This window comes from Protopterus annectens, chromosome 1.part0 (genome assembly GCF_019279795.1).
Source record: "Protopterus annectens isolate FY-2018-M chromosome 1.part0, PAN1.0, whole genome shotgun sequence".
Classification (NCBI taxonomy): domain Eukaryota; kingdom Metazoa; phylum Chordata; order Ceratodontiformes; family Protopteridae; genus Protopterus; species Protopterus annectens.
This window is the reverse complement of record NC_056725.1, coordinates 826,428,659-826,450,924: the sequence shown is the minus strand read 5'-3', so window position 1 is coordinate 826,450,924 and position 22,266 is coordinate 826,428,659. Positions and strand designations below refer to the sequence as shown.

Here is a 22,266-nt window from a genome sequence, read left to right as displayed (position 1 = left end):
TTTGTCAGAGTCTCCAGTTTTTCTTCTAGCAGTTCTTCCTGCTTTTCTGGTAAATATGCTGTGCTTAATGTACCTGCAATATGTAGCTCCTTGCCTGGTCTGTATATCACTTTCAGATCAAACATTATTAGATCAAGTAACATCCTCTGCAATACTGGATGTGCCTCACACAAGGAATTTTTGAATGCTTTGCATGGGTTTTGTTTCCAGTTGCACTTCTTTGCCATAGACATATTCATGGAATTTATCACATCCCTACACAATTGCTAACATGTTTTGAGCATAATTTTGTGTTCCTGTAAATGCTCTTAACTCATAGGTAACTAGTCTGCTCCCCACCCTATACTTCTCTGACTGGCAAATAAATGCAGCACAACTTGTTTATTCACAGCATTTTCATTCTGTAGCATCTATGACTAGTTTGCTGTAATTCAAAACTCTTATTGTGCTCCATTCCTTGCTACATGTTTCTCTAACAACTTTCTTAGAGGCTTAGTTTATTCAGAAATATTAGGTACAAACTTTGTAAGACAGTGCATCATTTCTAGAAACCTCTGTAATGCCTGCCTATTATTTTGCCTTGGCACTTGCACGGTAGCTTGGCTTTTTTGTTTGTGAGGGGCAGATTTCAGACATCGCTATTATTTTATATTTGATATTATGTAGATTGAAATTATGCTGTTTTAATCTATTCAACAACTGTATTAGTTTCTTGTTGAGCACGTCTTTCTTCTGACCCTGTACCTGTAGATCATCACTTCAGTTAACAGACACCTTCTAAACCTTCAAGTATATATTAAATGTGCTCAGTTTGAACCTCACTTGATCTAGCTTTATTTGCCAGAAACGCTTGTTTGCATCTTATTTTGAGAACATTGTTCCATTTGACATTCTTGAAACTACATTTTCATCTGCAAGTTGTGGCAATGGCTAATGCTCTCTGTTAATCCTTCTGCTCAGATCTTGTGGAAAAATATAAATGTAAATCTTACTTTTCATTGTCATAATGAAAATACTCTTCACCCATTTCTTTGCTCTAATTACCTTTTAACAACACAGAGATTTTTAGGCTTTCCATTCTGTAACTGTTCAGCTTTTCTTTTCTTGGTGTAACAATCATTAGCACAGCATCAAATTTTATTTGTATACAGTATTCCTGTGGCCGCGGTGGTGCAGCAGTTAGTGTTGTCACCTCACAGCAAAAGGTTCTCCGGTTCGATTCTTGGCTGGGGTACCCTCTTTGCAGAGTCTGCATGTCCTCCCTACAGTCATGTGCATTTCCTGTAGGTGTTCCTGTTTCCTCCCACATTCCAAAGCCATGCAGTAGGTGGAATGGATGCTATAAATTGGCCATGTGTGTGAGTGAGTGGTTTGAATAAGCTACAGCAGCAGAGCTAGTGTAAACCTTGGCTTGAGATGATTGTCAATGCTGAAGTGACACGCTGACCCCATGTGCAATCTGCACAGACAAGCAGGGTATCATTGTTACATATCTGAAGGGTCTGTGTGGCATTGTAACTGACCCTCTACACACATTTCACCAGCCCAAGATTCTGAACAAAAATCTATCCATTTTAAGTAAGCTAAATATAGCTTTTTTTAAAATATTTTAGCTCATCTCATTACTCAAAATAAAGAAACTGTTTTATTTTAAATTGCATATCACAGTGTACATGGTGTATGCTTGGCTGCACCCTTGGAAGCTGTCATATGAGCATTTTACACAGAGTCAGAGATTTTACAAAGCAGTGTCAGTCCTTGGACCATAATCACTTTGTAAATATCCATCCTCATAGGCAGCTACTTGCTTTCAGCAGGACAAAACAGGTCAGTCCCAGGAATGTATTTATGGGTGCCCATCCAAGTGTCAAGTTTTGACTTAATGAAATCCCTTATGTGTAAGGGAAAATTCTTTGAGACATAGGGAACTGTTAGCAATAAATATGTCCCACCAGTGTGTCTTGTTTATTTGTTTATAACATGCCAAGTCTCTAGTTTGCTTGTTTGTGAAGGCATTTGTTTTGTGGAGATGTAGGAGATTGCAGAGGGGCGGGGCCTTAACAGCACAGAATGCCAGACATAAATTCTCCCAGCAGAGTCTGTAAGACTTACAGTATAGGGATAAAGCTTCAAGCCTGTTTTTACACCTAAGGATCTTGAGTCCAGTGATTTATTTATATATTTGTTTGTTTATTTATGTATTTGCATTTTGTTTACCCTACAAAAAAACACTCTTTTAGTTTTGTTTTTATTTTATTATATTTATTTATTTTTTTTAATTTTTAGATGTGTGATGTAGGTAGGATGATACTCAGTTAAGTGTACTCACTATATTAAACAGTCAATGTCGTGCAAATCAACTGTTCTGTACAGACCCTTCTATAATTTGTCTAGTCAGGGTACAGCATATGGGATGGTAATGACTTTTTGACCTGGATGAGAAACTTTTATTTATTAATTAGGCTAAATGAAAGGATTTATTGACTACTGTTGCTATATGGTGGTCAAAGGATAGAAACTTGTCTATGAAAGTATTGAGATTTCTGAAGACTGTATCAGTCTGATGAGCAATGCTGTCTATACTGTAAGCTTCTGGTCATAGTTGGTTACCAAAGGTGGCAATGCTACACTTGTTTGCATTTAATTTAAGCTCATCTCTAATAGATCATTGGTCTGTTTGGTTTAGCCCTTGTAGTACCATGGGTATCAGATGTTTATTAAACAGCTACCCATGGCTTGCAGTCATTGGCAGATTTAGCTAGCCATACATCTGGGCTAGTGGTTTAGAGGTCCAAGAAGTAGGTGCCAAACTGAAGGGGTCCCAGTACTCAGCCCTGAGGAATGCCACTAGTTAGCATTTTGCTTTCTGTGGTACACCTGCTGCTTTAACTCTGTTGGTTCTATCTGTCAGCCAGTTTGCTATCCCTCTTATAACGTAATCCTACATTTAGGCCTTCAAACTTATTTACAATTCCAGCATGAGGTAGAGCATCAGAGGTCTTGACCAAATCCAGGTATGCTATGTAAACTGTATGGCCACTATCTACAGCTTCAGTGACCCCCCCCCCCAAAAAAAAAAGGTTTACTGAATTATGTAGACATAATCTCCCTTTAGAAAAAAAAACATGTTGTTGTAAGTTTGGAACAATAAGATTTTTTTTTTTTATTTCAGAGCTTATGAAATCAGACATAGCATTTTCCACCACTTTGCAAATTAATTGTGTCAGGCTGAAGAGCCAATTGTTCATGTGATCTAAAGTGCCCCCCCCCCCCCAATGGAGTGGCATAATAATAGTAAGTTCTTATGCCTCAGGAACATATCCAGTGGTTGTGCTTAACCTGAACAGTTTTATTAAGGGCATGTTTGATTCTGTTGATTAAGCAACCAGCTATATTGTCAGGCCCAGAAAGGTGATATTTTTAGCATTTTAGAGTGCATTTAGGACATGTCTCATAATAACTTAGGGGGAAGAACTTCAAAATTTGTAGAACTTCACTGACTATTCCTATTGTCAAGTTGGCACTAAATTTATCTGCAAGAATATTAACAATGCCTTTAAGATTGGAATGTAGCGCAGTGGCACAGTGGATAGTGTTGTTGTCTCCCAGCAAGAGGTTCCCTGGTTTGATTATTGGCTGGAGTGCCTTCTGTGTGGAGTCTGCATATTCTCTTCATGTGGGTTTCCTCCAGGTGTTCCAGTTTCTTTGTGCATTCCAAAAACATGTAGTAGGAAGGATTGGACACTCTGAAATGCCTGTGAGTGTGCATGCAAGGTGTGGTGTGAATAAATTACTGGAGCAGGGCTAGCTACCCAGCTGTGCAAACCTTGGTTTTAGATAATTGTCACTATTGAAGTGACACACCAATGCCATGTGCAAAAATGGGAAAAAGGGGCTGTGGAAGGATGGATTATGATTTGACATAGTTTAGGATTTTAATTGCAGTTTGTGTTGTCCGTTGATCTTCATTTGTTAACTTTCAGATTTGTGCTGGTCTTTTAGATAGACTGCTTAACATAAGAAGATTTTGATTTATTAGAGGCCTTAGCTTTTTTTTTTCATTTTCTGCTGGCATTTTACCAAGGTGGCTCATTTTTACATTCCACGGTATATTTGGTTCTGATTGGAACAACTTGGTTTATGCTATTTGTTAGATGGGAATAAAATTAATTAGCTTATGTGACAGCTTAGACTACTTGGTGGCTGTAAATCTTGCAGATGAAATTTTGAGATCTCATCAAATAGTTTTAAAAGTTTGTCTTTTTAAAGTGTTTGTATTCAGAAGTGCTTGTTGAGGTAGGCTTAGATGCCCTAAAGGAGAAAATTGCTGATTTGTGATCAGATCTGATCAGAGATGAGGACAGTGTAAAGTAATGGAAGTAGGTACAATGTTGCTGAGGGCAGGTCAGGAATATTTTGTTCCCAAGTGGGCTTGTTAACTATTTGTACAACAGAGTTAACATTTCTGCTGCTCAGTCAACCATTGTGGATTTGATCGAAGCCTAGCCTGGCTGGTTAAATCCTGTTAGGAATTCCTAGCTGCAGCCATTCTCTAAACTATGTGCTGTGTTAAAAAAAAATGGTCTGTGTTCATCTGTTTTAAAAGAAACTTTAATTACCATATTTTAGAAATGACATTTGATCCTAGTAAGATGGATATTTTTGGCTTGTGTCTAACTACCTGTTTTTGGTGAAGGTTATTGAGAAGGTGATATTAGAATAACTATATTTTTATTGGTCATCTCCTGACCACTTAAATTTCTTTCAGACTTACCTTCAGTCACATCAAGGCCGTACTTGCAAGGTAGTTAGTGATCACTTCATTGTGAGACATCAGAGTTTATATTGTATATTAATATTACTTGATTTCAGTGTCTTTTAATACTGTGGATAATGTGATCTTTTTGGGACATTTTCTGAATGTTTGCAGGTTACTTGACATGTTATTCAAGTTGTTTGCCTCTTATCTCTCTGGCCATTATGACACAGTGATCTCTGGTTTAAATCCTTAAGAAAGAGAGCGAGAGAGAGGTAGACAGAGACAGAGAAAGAAGAACTTTTGGAGTGTAGGATGCTACAGGCTTGCATACTGAGCATGCTTCCACAGCAGCTAGTCATGCAGGGTAGAGCCATTAGATATTGCTGTTATACTAGGGATATTCAGTTATAACTTTTCTTTTCCTAGGACCAGGTGTCTGATTTTATATATTTGGAAGACTTTTTGGACTCTGTCCTCAGATGGATAAGTATTAGTTGGCTAAAGGTCAACCCTATCAATGATGATACTATGCTGGATGTTGCCAGTGCTCACTTGTTTCAAATTCCTTTCCTAATCCCACTTATTTTCTTTGGAAATGGCACAAATAAACTGCATCAGGTTGCAAGGTAATAACAGCAAGGCAAATAATACAGCTTTCAGATGCCATTCATAAGGGATGACAGCAACAATCTGCTCACCAGTTCAAAGGCCATCTAGGTCAAATGAAAGGAGAACTTGAAGAAGCTTTTGAATGAATTAAACCCCACATAATCTTTACTGCCATGTGCATAGCCTACAAGGATAAGGAAATGGAATCCACTTTAGAACTAGTACAAAATGCATTGAAGGAAATGCACTCCAGAAAAGTGGCAGGTTCAGATGAAATTACATCGTATTTAATTAAAATGTTGAGTACATTAGGGGAGAAATTGCTCCATAGTGTAGTCTACATTGTATAGAGGGTGATAATGATCCCAAATAAAAAAAAAGCATTTGAGTGCCCGTGTGCAGCAGCAAATGGGATATTCACTGCTGCATTCAGTCCAGGGATATCACCTGCCGTCACACTGTATGAAAGTGCTGGAAAGGGTGATTAATAAATGAGTATACAGAGTAGTAGAAAGTAAGATGGAAGATGAGCATTTCAGATTCAGATTCAGATTCAGTCTAGAATGCAATAAATTGAACATGATGATTGCAGTGAGGCAGACAGTGGAAGAGAAGCTGGAGATGAGAAAAAGAGTCCAACTGTGCATTCCTAGACATGGAGAAAGCATATGACATGCTCCCAAGAATGCCAGCTTGAGGAGATCAGTTCTGGTTCAAAGTCCAGGAAAACTGGTTGAATTTGTGCAGGATGTGTACAGGAAACCACTTGCAAAAGTACAGGCAGTGTTTGGACTGACAGAGGCACTCCCAGTGAGCATAAACATGAATTACTGGTGAAGGACTAAATCAGCAAACAGGTGAGAGATGGCAGATCAATAAAGTTGTGGGTGATGTGATACCACAAGCAGGTTTTGAGCAGGAGCTTTAGCATATGCTAGGTGACTGAAATGCAAAAGTGAAGGCACATGAAGTAAAAATGATTACAGACAAGAGAGTAGTCATGATGGGTGAAAATTGAAACAGAAGGTAAAGATAGTAGATCAGATTAGCAGTTTCAGGTATCTGTGAGGTGAGGTTCTGAAGAATGGAAGTCTGAATGAGGAGATGAAAGCTGGAATATGAGTCAGGGGTTGTGTGTGACAGATGAATAAAAGTAAGATCACAAAACAGCAGTGCAACTGGTTCTTTTGTATGACACACAAAGGTGGGCAGTAGATACAGGTCAGCTAAGGAAGCTTGAGGTGAAAAAGATGAAGTGCAGGATAGTAGGATGCACAGTGTGAGACAAATGAAGAAATGAGGAGATCTCAGCTGAATCCAAAGTAGCCCTAGTTGCAGAGAAGGTCAATCATAACAAATCACAGTGACAGTAGCATGTGCTAGAAAGCAGGAAACAATTTTCAAAAATCAGATTTGGGACAGACAGGAAGAAGGCAAGAGGAGACAAAGACATCCAGCCAAGAGATGGTTAGATTGCATGACAGAAGACATGTGACAGTCAAGTCAGTGGCACTGAATTGAGAAAGATGGTGAAAGTTGATGTGATACCCAAACCCCATGTTAAATGGAAAAAAAGGGGATTGATGATGATGATGATTGTGGTGGTTGGTTAGAGTTTACATAGAAGATAAAAGATGTGAGGATAGTTTTAGATAATGTGCCAATACTGAAGGACCAGGTACCAGCAGTTGTTAGGCAATCTTTCCTTCTGAATAATATCTCCAGGATTAAGCATCTCTCTTATGCTGCATTGGTGACACTTGGGCATTTATTGGTTTTATAGCATTTGCTGCTTCTGCAGTGCTCTTTTTCATCTGATATGGATATTGTACACATGCAGTGAGTCCAGAACTCCCATGGCTAGATAGTGATTGAATCTTCTATATTCCATCATATTACCTCAGGGCTGAAGGATCTGATCTGGGCTTAACATATGATCTGCAAAATAATTCTATTTTTATAATTTCAAAAATACAAAAAAAAAAATCAGATTTTTTTAAAGCTAAAAAGATCAAGTATTCTTTACAACTTCTTTATCTATCACCATCCTTTCTTCTACTACCATATTTTTATTTCATCTAGCAGATATGTGTCATCTCTGTTTGTATTATACAATAATCCTTCACATCTTCTTTTCCATAATCTTCAGGTAGCTCTGAACAATATTCTGTCTTGATTTTTAGTTTCACCTTTTATCTTTCTCATGGTTTTTACATAATATCATATTCATCATTATATTTTTAAATCTTTCCCCTTTATATTCCTTTTTTCAGCATTCTCAAAAACTGTTCTTTCTTTTACATTATAAAAACTGTGATGACCCTCCACATCAAAGAGCCTCAATCCTCACCACTGGTAGCATTAGGGGAATGTTCACCAACAGGTATACTCACACTATTTCCAGATGCAGCTTTGTGCATCAAGTGCAATTTTCCTTAAGAGCACACAGAGACCACAGTCAGTCCAGGACTGCTTTCTCACTCTTCCTCCAGATCCCCAATAAGACTCCCCAATGGCACAGCTATAGAGTTGAGATCTCAGCTAAGTGACCAAGCCAAGACACCCAGCACCCTCTCTGTCCAACCAGTACTTTGTGTCCCTGACCAAGTAGCTGACACACATACAATTTGAGGTTTAATTTGCACACACAAACACTTGGGAAAGGCTGGCACAGGTTTACTAGCTATGCCCCCTTCTTCCCAGACTATAAGGTAGTTATTACTGTCACCAGTTACTCCTTATCAGTTACTTTAAGGTCCTTAATAAAGGGTTCCAGTTTTACTGTGCAATATTGATATTAATACAAATGGTAGTTTGACCAAAGCAAGGCTGTGAGGAGTGGCCCACACAGTGTCACGAAATAAATATGCAAGTACTCTCAAAACTTAAATATCTCTACACAGATCAGCCACAATTAAAGGTTTAAATATATTTAATAATAAATAATAAAAAAACAAGACAATACTAAGTATATATTCACAGTGACATTAGAGCTCAAAACCACAGGACATATTTAAAACAACATTGCAGGACAGTCTCAAATAAATAAAGAAAAACTAAGCTATATTCCTGACTATATTTAAGAGAATTATATGGTTCCTAGAAACCTACTTCATTAGAGCAAGGCAGATGTGGTGAATGGATCTTCTAGTTGTTGTCAGGTCTAAGACAGAATGCAGAATGCTCTGTCTCACTAAGAGACTTCTCAAAATAATTTCTCAAATATTACTGCTGATAGCTTGCATAATGATATCACTTCTTGTCACCTGACTTCAGTTTCCAGGCCAAAACCCCCATTGCTGAAGCTGGCAGGATTTAGCATTTACCTGTAAAAATATACAGATAAGAGCTTTTCCTCAGATCTCTGGCAGATGCTGGAAGTCATAAAACAATTGCATTCCTTCATGCTTTCAAGACTAGTAATAAATTCACCCTAAAGACAATACAAAACGTTTCCTAGTACAGACATTGTGTCACTTGCTGCATTGAAAACTGAAAGATACCATCTTTTATGGCCTAGCCATAAAGTAATTTAATTTCAGTTATTTTTCTGAAGTTTGCTAGACTGAAGTTAACCTCCTATATTCCAGTTTCCACTGTTAAAATATATACATTTAAACAGTTACAATAGGGCATGTACACATCTGTTCTCTTCCAGTAGGGCACACCGTGATTACATTTCAAACAGAACTTTGCAAATACTGCTTCAACACACACGTCTGTACAAGCACTTTGATATACATATGACATACCGCTCTAATATATTTGTAACACAAGTGTCTTATATAAATCATTTTAATATTCACCAATCAAATATAGTTATTTACAAAATTCCAGCTAGCTGTGCTGACAGTATCTCCTTTCATCACAAAAACAGCATTATTTTCCTCATTACACTCATCACGTTTTCTTTACTCCAATATTTTATATTTAACATTACTTTTATCTGGTAACTCAGTCAACAAAATTCTTCACAGGAAATCCCTGCTTCATAAAAAAATCTCAAACCTTTTTCTTTTATTCATTAAGCCAGCTCCATGGCATAAAGGGATAAAGCCCAAAGTATGGCCCTGGTGACCAGGGTTTGATAAGTGACTCAAGTGTCTGAGGGGCTGGCAGGGAGGAATGGGCATGCCCATCCCAAAGGAGAGGGACAATCACTTCAGTGCTTCCTGAAGGAATGTGTGGTCCAAAGAAAACAACATCTCTTGGATGAAATTATGAGATGAGCATAGGGGATGGAGGGACAAATGAAAATAGGTCATAACAATAAAAATCCCTCCCTCCTTAAGTTCCACAGTGGCCCCAGGCTGGAGTCAGAGTTAGTAAGACAATGGAAGGAGGAGCTGGCAGACTCAGTATTGAACTAGGGCACTAGGGTAGAACTGAAAGGTATGAAGCAATGAGAGGGGGGGGGAGATTTGCCTGCTATTCCCATAGCATTTTTACATCTTCTTCTAGTTCCTTCGAAGAATATACCATATAATATTTTCCATAATATTGTTATACTATAACTTGCTGATTTTATCGATCTCGTTAAATTTTACCTTCCATCATTTTATTTTCTTATTTTTTTCTTTAAATCTTTTCTTGTTTACCACTTCTTTCACCGCCTTTATATTTCCATATTTCTTCATGCTGTATATATAACATTTTCCCATCATTTGCAAATTTATGTATTTTACCTTCTGTATTACCCAGAAAAAAATATACAGATTCTAAGCACTCTGTGGGATTTTTTTTAGATTCAGCCCCCTTCTTTTTTTATTGTATATCACCCCTCTTTTCACTGGATTCAATTTTGAAACTTAAGTAAAATTAAAAAAAGAAATTTCTCCATTTCAACCAGAAACATGTTACCCACTAAAACAATATTTTTTTTCTAATATGTACATAATAAAATATACATTTTTAAGTGATAAATTAAACCTTCTCCACCATAGCAATGCTTTCTCTCAACATTATTTTCCACTGTTCTGTTACATTTTCATAATCTCCAAATTTCACTCCTAATACACTTATTTCCTTCCTGATATAATATAGTCCACTTATTCCCTTAGCATCACTAAACCCTTTGGGTTTTTTGCTTTATTTAACTGCAACCCAGCTTTATTTGATGTTTCATCCACTCATGCTACCACTTATCTGATACATAGCTTATTTCTTGCCATATGGCAATGAGGGTACAGTATGACAACTGGATAGATTGGTAGAGTGCTTATAAAGAAAAATATGAGAAAATATTTTTATTGTTGAAAAAAAGTGAAGCAAAAGAAAAGGAAAGTATATAATAAAATTATAAAAAGGCATGAAAAAGAAATAGAACAAGGTGGTGATGGAATAAGAAAATTAGAACGAAAGTTGTATGAACGTTATATGTTGTTTAGATAAAGACTGGACCCTGTTCATAACAATTCAATTCAATTAAGAACCTTACAAAAATAACTTATTCCAAAGTTTAAGTGCTTTAGTTCCTTCCAAACTGGAACTTTATCAAAAACAAAACAACAGCTGTTACCTTTGTTTAAAAAGCCTTAAAGGCACCAAACCATATTGCATTTATAAAGATAGTACACCAAAAATAACTTTTTAAAATATCCTACATAAATGTTAAAATGCAAAAAGAAATACAATAAATGGTAAAAGTAATTTAGCAAATTCATATTATAGTAGTTTTCATAGTTAAAAACAACTCAATCAAAATTAATTCATTAATGCCCAAACAGTTGTTAATGTTCATTAGAATAGAATCAATTAACTAGTCTAATTCAATTTGTCATATTAAATATTAAATATTAAATCCTATTAAAAAACTGTTAAAAACAGTGTAATAAATTCATATGTTGGCAGGGTTAATTTTTAAACCTGGCTTAATCAAAATTAATTCATTAATACCGGATGGTTACAGGCATTAAGCAACAATTGCCAATAAAGTTCCCTCTGTTCAAGAACCAATTCCCAATCCCCCCCCCAATTAAAAGGGTCAACGTTCACCAAGATACTGAAGGCAAACTTTTTAAAATCACAGCATAGGACAGAATGTTTATCTTCTTATCCACATAAGTGTCATGATGAATTCTAGTTTTTAATGGCCCCACAGTTGTGCCAACATAGAAAGCAGAACAAGATGAACAAAAGGCAATGTACACCACACCGCTTGTATAACAGTTGTAGTTCCCCTTCACAGAAGTAAGTCTGACGTAACCTGAGACCACCAAATGGCAGCCCTGCAGTACAAATATACATTGCTTATAGGCGCCACAACACATCATGCCCAAGTTGGTGTTAGAGGTTCTAAAATAGTCATCGCCCTTTTCCAAAATAACCTTCAAATTTTTATTGTTCTTATATGCGAATCTGGGCTGCTGAGCCAATGTGTACAAAAGTCCAGAAGAACCAAACACAGTCCTCTAGTGACAGTTAATAACTTTTTTTAAGGGAAAAAATCTTGTTGCTAAACTGTATAACAACAGCTTGAGACAAATCATTGTTGTCACTCTTCCTACTGTTTACTAAACCATTAGGACAATACAAAGTGGCCCATAGAGTGTGTGTCTCATTTCAGAACATCTTCCAATAGATTTACTGCATATCCATGGTCCCTAAATAGGCCACATAGATTTTCAGCTTCTAGACAAAAAGTGGAGTCATTGCATACCAGTCTGCTCGGCCTGATGAACTGCCCTTTGACAGTATTTATTTTTTGCCACGAAGGGTGCTGGGTAATGAAATGCAGATAGGCATTGGAAAAAGTGTCCTTCTAAATATCCTAGATTCATATGTGCCAGCAGCCAAGTTTTTATATAATGTTATGTCCAAATAGGTGATTAAACTGTCACTTGCCTGGAAGGTAGACTGCAAAAAGTCAGTTGAGTGGTTAAGAAAGTCAATAAAAGGCTCCAGCTCTTCCATACTCCCTTTCCATAAGAAAATTATATTGTCCGGGTACCTCCGGTAAAGGTTGACTATAGAAAAAAGAGGGGAATTAAAGATTCTAGTAGTTTCCCAAAACCATAATACCATGTTGGAAAACACAGGGGCTGAAGCAGCTCCTATTGCTATGTCTCTGTGCTGTTTAAAATATTCTCCGACTTTTTACCTGAAGCCCTTTTTGTCTCTGGTGACATTAAGGACTTATTTTCTGTCATCCCTCATGTGGAAGGTTTGGAGTGTTTTTTTATTAGCAATGGTGAAGGGTACCCAGCTTGACCAAGATGAGATGATTTTTTTGCATCAATGTATGGAGCTATGTCTTAAGAACAACTTTGTCTGTTATGAGGGGAATATTTTAAACAGCACAGGGATGTAGCGATGGGAGTGGCTTCAGTCCCTGTGTTTGCCAACATAGTATTATAATTTTGGGAAACCACTAGAATCTTTAATTCCCCTCTTTTTTCTAAGGTCAACCTTTACCTGAGTTACCCGGATGATATCTTTCTCTTATGGAAAGGGAGCATGGAAGGGCTGGAGCTTTTTATTGACTTCCTTAACCACTCCAATTACTTTTTGCAGTTTACCACCCAAGCAAGTGACAGTTTAATCACCTATTTGGACATAACATTATATAAAAACTTGGCTGCTGGCAGATATGAATCTAGGATATTTAGAAGGACACTTTTTCAAATGCCTATCTGCATTTCACTACCCAACACCCTTGGTGGCAAAACAGAAATACTGTCAAAGGGCACTTCATCAGGCCTAGCAGACTGGTATGCAATGACTCCACTTTTTGTCTGGAAGCTGAAAATCTCTGTGGCCTATTTAGGGACCATGGATATCCAGTAAATCTATTGGAAGATGTTCTGAAATGAGACACACACTCTATGGGCCACTTTGTGTTGTCCTAATGGTTTAGTAAACAGTAGGGAGAGTGACAATGATTTGTCTCAAGCTATTGTTATACAGTTTAGCAACGAGATTTTTTCTCTTAAAAAAAGTTAATAACTGTCACTAGAGGACTGTGTTTGGTTCTTCTGGACTTTTGCACACATTGGCTCAGCAGCCCAGATTTGCATATAAGAACAATAAAAATTTGAAGGTTATTTTGGAAAAGGGCAATGACTGTTTTAGAACCTCTAACACTAATTTGGGCATGAAGTGTTGTGGAGCCTATAAGCAGTGTAGATTTGTACTGCAGGGCTGCCATTTGGTGGTCTCAGGTTACATCAGACTTACTTCTGTGAAGGGGAACTACAACTGTTGTACAAGCGGTGTGGTGTACATTGCCTTTTGTTCATCTTGTTCTGCTTTCTATGTTGGCACGACTGTGGGACCATTAAAAACTAGAATTTATCATGACACTTGTGCAAATAAGAAGATAAACATTCTGTCCTATGTTGTGATTTTAAAAAGTTTGCCTTCAGTATCTTGGTGAAAGTTGACCCTTTTAACGGGGGGGGGGGGGGGGACTGGGAATTGGTTCTTAAACAGAGGGAGCTTTATTGGCAACTATTGTGTAATGCCTGTAACCCCCCCCCCCAGGTATTAATGAGTTAATTTCGAGTAAACCAGTTTTAAAAATGAAAGTAGACAAAAAACATGAATTTATTATACTGTTTTTAACAGATTTGCTTCACTATAGTTTAATATTTAACATGATTTAATATAGTCGAATTGGACTAGTAAATTCATTATATTCTAATGAATGTTAACAACTGTTTAGGCATTCATAAATTAATTTTAATTGAGTTGTTTTTAACTATGAAAGCTGCTAAAGTATGAATTTGCTATATTATTTTTACCATTTATTATGTTTCTTCTTCTTGTGTTTTAACATTCACATAGGATATTTTAACAAGTGAGTTTTTTTTTTTTTGCTGTACTATCTTTTTTAAATGCAATATGGTTACGCTGTGTGGTTTGTGAATTCAATTAAATTGTTACATTATGAAAACACTTTTTTTTTTATCCAGTGCTGGGAGATTTGCTGTCTAATCATTGATGCAGTATAGGCATAATACGTATAAATCCATCTCGGCCACACTGGAGTTTCAACTCCATAATCTACGTGCCACTTGAAGAGAGGACAATCATCTGCCTTCTGTCTTACTCAGAATAGTTATTTTATTTGTTAAATGAAATACATGTGAAGCAAGTCCTGTAAGCAGGACAAGTGCCTTCTAAAGATTTAATTATCTATTGAACTATTAATGTTGGAAGATCTTTTTTTTTTCCACTTTCTCAAACGTTGTTCATGAAAGCTTGTAAAATTAAAATCTCTGTGGGTCTCTTTTGTTCCCAGTGCATAATCTCTCAGAAAATATAATGTTCGGACACATACCCTATTTGCTATGTATTAGTCAGTGATATTAAAGACTGCTAGAAATGCAGTTATCTGATTCACTGACAAAGTCATTCTCTTAGTTGTAAAAGTGCTTTACTGCTTTAAAAGGTTGATCTGCTACCGTGATAACATCGATAGAAAGTTCAGTGATTTGAAAAAAAATGCTGGCCAATGAAATAGTGATTGCTGCAGACACTATTAAATTTTAATTAAGGGCTTTTCTTGCATTTCTGACTCCCTAGGTACTAAAACAGAAATGTTTCAAGTCTCCATATCAGTAGCATAAAACATAATTATTGAGAATCTGCTGCAGGTAATCATACCTACATGTAAAAGCACTGGCAGAGCATCAAAATTACTTCTCCACTGAAACATTTCATCAGAATATAGTAGTGACAGAAGTGCATCCCAACTACAGATTACTTAAAAGAGGCAAGAAGCATTTCTACTAAGTAATTACATTGTATTATATTAATATTCACCTAGTAGCCTGTGAGTGGCTCAGGATTTATCCAGTCCAAGTGGCAGATACTTTTTCTAACACTGTTAAAGATGGCATAGCTTGAAGTGGTTTTGATTAAAGTTCTAAATTAAATATCGATTAATTTATGGATGACATGAAATGTATTGTATGAAAGTCAGGTAAGTTGACAGCTGGCATCCCTGTTCACTATAGCCTATTGTATGTTCTCAGCCTGTTTTAAGGTACTGGTCTACAAAAAGAAAGAATCAGGCTGCCAGTGCAGATGCTAGAGCAGTTAAACACAGCTAATGCAGGGACGTCTGAAAATGAGGCACAATTAATAACACTGAGGGTAATACTTATCATTTGCCATAGTGACCAGTTAACATGTGTTGGAAAAGGAATATTTTTAGTAAGCACAGCACTGTTACCTGTCAACAGAGTAATAAAGTAAAAAAAAAAAAAAAAACAAGGCGTGTTAAGCATTGAAATATAAACTGCTGATTCATTTAAATGCACTTAGGTCCAGGATATACCATTTTGAAACTCTTCCTGAATACTAACTTACTTTCCAGCAGAGAAGTAACCTTTGCTACTGCTGCAGATTATCAAAAGCATCAGAATAATGAGTAACAAAAATTGTAAAAGAAAAAATATATACTTTGGCAAAGACAAAGGTACATAATGCCCTTGCATACATCCTATCAGCTTATTCAAGAAATGTGAAACTAAACAAAAATAGCAGATATATTACCATTCAAAAATATATACGTTTTTATTCCATAGAAAGGAGAACGTACAGATGTTAAGTGGTCAAAAAGGACCTTAGAAATATGTATTCACTCTTTGCAAGAGATCTGTTTTAAAGAAAACTAGACAGAATCTCAGAAATGTTCTAATTTATATGCATGGCTTTATCAGTTGAGAATGTGCATTTTTAAACTCTTGGTTTCTGTTGGCTGGTATCTGATGTTTTATCTATGTACTCTTTGCCTTTTTGCATTAGTTTTACAATAGAGCTTTAAGTGTATACAGAGGAAGTACCATGAACATTAGTGTCCCTTACAGTTATTTATGGCTACCACTGGTACCACAATCACCGCATTATATGCAGTCTGTGCTGATTGTGCGACTTGCTACAGTGTTTCTTTGTGCAACTTGCTGCAGTGTTTCTTTGTGCGACTTGCTGCAGTGTTTCTTTGTGCGACTTGCTGCAATGTTTCTTTGTCTGAGTCTTTTTCTTTTATTTTGTCAACAGGTTTACTTCTTTTGGCTTTGTCGTAGTACTTACACTTTTGAATGGTTTGCAGACCTGCTCCATTCTTTGGAAGTACAAATGTCTGAAGGAGGGAAGACTAATTTCCTGAGTTATCACATTTTCCTCACTGGCTGGGATGAAAGTCAGGTATTTTATTTACTTGCTTACTTATTTATTATTGAAGACATGTTTCTCAAAGCATAATCATTATAAGGGGGAAAACATATGAGCATACACAGGGGCAAGGGTTATTCCAAAATGTGCTAGTTGTATATCCTTTGTCTAGTTTAGTTAGCATTCCATTGCTAATTTTTAACAAGCAAAGCACTAGCGGGGATCATAAAGTAGCAATACTTTCTTTTTTTTTTTTCAAAAAATGTTTCATTATTCTTTCACTCTGTATACATATGAGTTTGATCAATGTAGATTGCAATACTTATGAAGAACATATGAAATAAAACAATCACTGAGAATGTACAACAACCATAAAGCAAGTAAATAAAAGAAACGCTCTTAACAAAACTATGTACAATATATACAAGTGCTACAAAAACAGCTGGTGAGAACAAATTTGTGTTGGAAAGTCATGAGAAGGAAGCAATACGAAATTTGGCAGAGACATACTTATAAGTTAACTACTTAGCTACTCATATCTTGTTAAGGCAAATTATTTACCATCCTAGTTTATTCTTTTAATATGTGTTCAAGAAGAAGGTTCCAATATTTCTGATAATAAGAGCACTTATTAGTATTATATATTATAAGCTTATGAGAGGATGCATATTTGATTCACATATTTCTGAAGCCTTTCCAAGAAAGTTTAGAGTGGTTTAGCCAATTCTGGGCAGCATAAAGTTTAACTAATGCAAAAAGAGTAATTAAGATATGTAGTTTTTGCCTAGATAGTTTTTGGTTAGTGATATGTAGAAAAGCAAACTCCCAAGACAATGTTGAATTTTCATAGCCCATTGTTTCTAACCTTACCCTAAGAGAACACCAGAGATTGTGCATGTACTTGCAGTTCCATAGAATATGCAACAAATCAGCCTTGGGAAATGAGCAACATGGACAGGATGATGATATTTTGGGATTAAAACTATTAAGTATAACTGGAGTATAGTACGAGTTGTTATTAATCGTTAGTTGTGTATAAATGAGATTTTTGAAAGGGCTCAACTTAAGAGTAGACTCAATAGCTTAAGATTTCAGCTAATCTGTGAAGTAATTGCTCATTACATTCCAATACTTAGAATATAACAAAGACAATTGGTATTTAATGGAGGTGCTTAGTTTATAGGCATTAGATATTTTTTGGGAAAGATAAGGTTTTAAGTAATGTTATGCTAGTATTAAGATCTGAATCATTTATAATTACGATTTTTATTATTGTGGGTAAGAGCTCTCTGATTTCACTTAATATTATAGTATATCTTTCTATGTAAATGTAGAGCTAATCTAAGTTCTTCAGGAGATTTCTCACTGTATTTGTGAATATCCCATAAACTACAATCTTTAATAAGCAGGTATTTGTTTAATTTTGTCATATTATTATTTAGTTTAATTTGCATTTAAGTGGATTGGTTGTAGCAAAGCGAGAGTTTACTTAAATTTAGGGAGTCTATCAGATTCTGAAATACTCTGGTTTTATGTTTTAGTAGGCTGTGGAGTTTACGTTTCTTACAGTTATCTAGTCTAAGAAAAGGAAGGGCTATAGGGTTAATATTTGTTGTTTTGATATGTTTGTACCAGATTCTAATCCACAGTGGGGATCATTCTTTACTTTTGGGGCTAAGTTACAAAATTTGTACAAATCTGCTTGAGCAAATTATGTTGTAATATAACTGGAAATCAGGTAAGATGAGCCCCCCCCCCTTTCTCTTTGGGATATTCAAGTTTATAATACCTGATTGTGGTCGATTTGGGGTGCCGTATAAATTTGTACAATTCCGTATTAATTTTGTGAAAAGAATTATGGGGAACAATCATACTGGATGCATTGACCTGATATAGTAGCTTAGGTAGAATATTAATTTTAATTATTGCAGCTTTAGACAGGGCTGATAATTTCATTTGTCTCCATCTCTGAGTGTCCTGTAGAATATTTGCTCATGTTTTCATTAGGTTATTTTTGCATCATTGATTGGCAGTTATGTTCAAAAGTTAGTCCCTAGGTATTTGAATGAGTATTCTATCCTAATAGCAAAATCCGAGAAATAAGTTTCCTTATGATTTAAATGGTTTATTGGAAAGATAAGGGATTTAGACTGATTTATTTCGTAGCCTGAGACTTTATAAAACTACCTTATTGAGGAAAGGAATTTGTTTTAAGTCTGTACTTTGGAGTTCAAAGTAGACATTTAAGTCATTGGTGAAGGCAGATAAAGTTACCTTATTATTCAAGAATTTTGGGGTATGATAAAATGTTTTCTGGGATATATATAGAAATAGAGGTTCTATATATAAGTTGAAAAGATAAGGGGATAGTGGGCAACCTTGTCTGGTCCCATTTAAAATCCTAATAGGATTTCAGGTTACTTTATTTATGTAGAAAGATGTATATGAATTTTTATCATATCAATAAACTTTTTTGGAATATTATAGTAAGATAGTGTTAGAAATAAAAAGCTTAAATTGACTTTATCAAATGCTGTACATGCATCCAATACTAGGGCATACCACAGATTTCTATTGTGTTTAAGCTGAATCATTGAATCTAATGTTAAAGTATTGTCCTATGTCTGCCTAGTATTCATAAAACCAGATTGTTCAGATGATATAATATTAGGCGGAACTTTCTTAAGTCTCTCCATTAACAGTGTGGACATAATTTGTATATCCACGTTAATCAGAGAGACTGGCCTGTAATTAAGAGGATTGGATTTATCAAAATTGCTTTTTGGTATAAAAATTGTTTTTGAATTATTTAAATACAAGTTCATAATACTGTGCTGTCTAATATAACTGAATATTTTCAGGAGGACAGCTGCTACGTTTTGGATAAAAGTTCTATAAAAATCAGCAGTATACCCATCCAGGCCAGGAGCTTTGCCTGGTTTCAGTTTGTTTATTACATGTAGTATTTCCTGTTGTGTGAACGGAGCTTTAAGAAGTGCTTTTTGTACTTCATTAATTTTTGGAAAAGTAAGATAATGTAGGAACTCCTTGCGTTCTGGTTTTGAAGTTTGATTGTTAGGAGGACCATAGATCTCCATGTAAATCTTTTTAAAGAGTTTCAATATTTGCAAATCTGTCTTGAACATTTTGCCTTCATATTGTAATAAAGTTATCCTAGGTGCTACCTGTTTAATATTAATTATTCTCACTAATGTTTTTGAGGGTATTTGCACCCATTCGGAGTATTTGGCTAAGGATTTTATTTCCTGAAACGTATAGTGCTGTTGATGCATAAAACATAATTCTTTTTGCAATTTATTTATTCGGAGTACTAAATTTGGGTCCTGATCCTTTTGAAATATTTTTCTGTCTCATTTATTTCATCTACTAATATTTATCCTCCTTTTCTTTTGTAACTTTCTTATAATATGAGGCTTTTTGAATTAAGATCCCCCTTATTGCAGCTTTACAGGCAGCCCATTGGACATCATAAGGGATATTAGTACTTAATAGATTATTATCAAGATCTACTAGAATATCAGTTATCTCCTGGATCACATCCTAAAGTAGCAATACTTTCTGTATTATGAGGGTACACTGAAATTAAAACATAATAGTGAAATCCTAGAGAAATGCCTCAGAACAAAAACCTTGTCCAAACCACAATACATAAAAAGTGTGTGTGTGTGTGTGTGTGTGTGTGTGTGTGTGTGTGTGTGTGTGTGTGTGTGTGTGTTCATCTGCACTCATTTCAACCATACTGCCCACAGACAGTTTCCTCGCCACCTGGTTTGAGGCATGCAGAATGTTAGGAACATCCTGCAAATTTTGTCAGGTTTATACTGGACTGCCCTTCCCAGACATAGCAAGGCAGCAGAAGTGGGCTTTGAGCAGGCCAAACATAGGCTGTGTGGTTAGTAGGTTTGTATGTTCATAGAGTAATATTAGGTTATTGATCCAGAAGACCACTAGTAGCCTAGCCACAATACCCAAATTGTAGGTACCCATTGCCATGACTAATTTATAACTAGTTTTGACCTCTTACAATAAGGACATGAGGGGCCAGACCCAGGGTGGATTTATGATTGCCATCCATTCATTCAGGTTACTCTTAAAAAGGGTGGAAGAACTACTTTGCCTTACAAGCAAAGAAAATCTATTCCATAAAAAGGGGATTCTCTGGGATATATGTCAATCTCACCAGTAGGTCTTATTTATGTTTCAGTGGGAGTTAAGTTATATTGAGCAGCTGCTGAGGGTATTATTAGTTTGGTGATGTACAGAAGGTCACATAGGAATGGATCCTTCAAGGTTTTGTAGGCTAGTCAGAGATCACCTCTAAAGAGCCATTAGGAAACAGAAAAGAGAGACAGTGCTTTAAGGTGGTCTACATAGCTCAAGGCAGACATCTTTGATTATCCTAGTGAGGAAATGGTGCAGTCCCTCAAGCTGGGTCATATGCTTAGACAGATATATACCAAATGGGCCATTATACTCTATTATGGGCCTAATGAGGGAGGAGAAGAAAAAGAGAGAGATGATAACATCCTTAGATCTAGGTGATTAGTCTGGCAAGGTTAAAGGATTTCTGAACAACAGTGGCTGTGTGGTAGTCAAAGGATAGTTCATTGTCAACAAAAGTGCTTAGGTCCCTAATGACTAAGTGAACTTTCAAGAGGTAGGTACTTGAAGCCATCTGGTTTTGCATACCACTCCAGTTTCTGTATGAAGAGAAAAGACCTGGCTAATTTTGAAGACAGAGAATTATTTTTTCTTTTGCTTCTGTTGTTGATGTGGGGTTTACAAATGGTTGTTAATGATTAAAGTTACAAGAATTAACTGTGGCATAGTTAGTCTCAGACAGCATGAAAAACAAACAATAGTAAGTGCAGATACAGTGATGAAGGGTAACGTCTGATTGCTAAGACATGCAACACTTCATGTGTCCCAGAAAAGTGAAACATTAGGTGTATGCGATGAATGGTGGAAGGCAGAGGTGGATAGAAAAATGAGACACTTTGCTAAAACTGTTAAAACTGCAACACAGTGGAAAACAACCAAAGAAATAAAAACATTAATGAATATCAATCCAAAGAAATAAAAACATTAATGAATATCAATCTAACAGTGGTAATGAAAAGCAAGCATGCAGAGAAGTATAACTCAAGCTGATAAGTAACAGAAATGAACATAGTCATAAGCAGATGTGATACAAGAATTCGATCAGTAAAATAAGCAATAAAACGAGTAAGAAGAATGCCCGTACACTTACATCATATAGTATGATGTTTCTTTGATGAAAGAAATGCACAGTATCTGGAGTGCAAAATTGTTGGGCATGGAATGTAAAGGAGAGGAAGGCATGAGTCTAATGAAGGGGAGGTACGAAAGGAGAGAGAAAATAAAGCTAAAACAAAAAATATGGATGGGGAAAAGGGGAAAGTGACGCTATTTCTTACCCACGTTCACAATATCCAGACAGTATTAGAGTCTGGGAACATGTTCACTGGTAAGCCGGAGTATACCCATCTGTTGAAACACCATACTGGTGCAGGGTATTAGTGGAACATCAAATAGGCCCCTTGCAGTGTCTGAGTGAGTTAAGCAGGCCCTGAGACAGAACTACAGGAGATGTTGAATTGTAGGCAATATATTAGGTAGTTTACTCTAATTTTAAGATATACAGTAATAGCATATATTCCTGATACCCAATCTGAAACAGACTTTAAGTTCAAGAAGCCAGTAAGTGGAGGGAGAGATGGGATGGTAGATGGGGGTCC

General features: G+C 36.1%; 1 protein-coding gene across 1 annotated transcript in view; it reads left to right on the top strand.

The window, feature by feature from the left end:
- The window catches only part of NOX3 (NADPH oxidase 3), a 650,715-nt gene that overhangs the window by 581,937 nt on the left and 46,512 nt on the right, over positions 1 to 22,266 (top strand). The window contains exon 12 of the mRNA XM_044063461.1: positions 16,373 to 16,519. Coding sequence (XP_043919396.1) covers positions 16,373 to 16,519 — 147 coding nt within the window. The remainder of the gene's footprint in view (positions 1 to 16,372; positions 16,520 to 22,266) is intronic.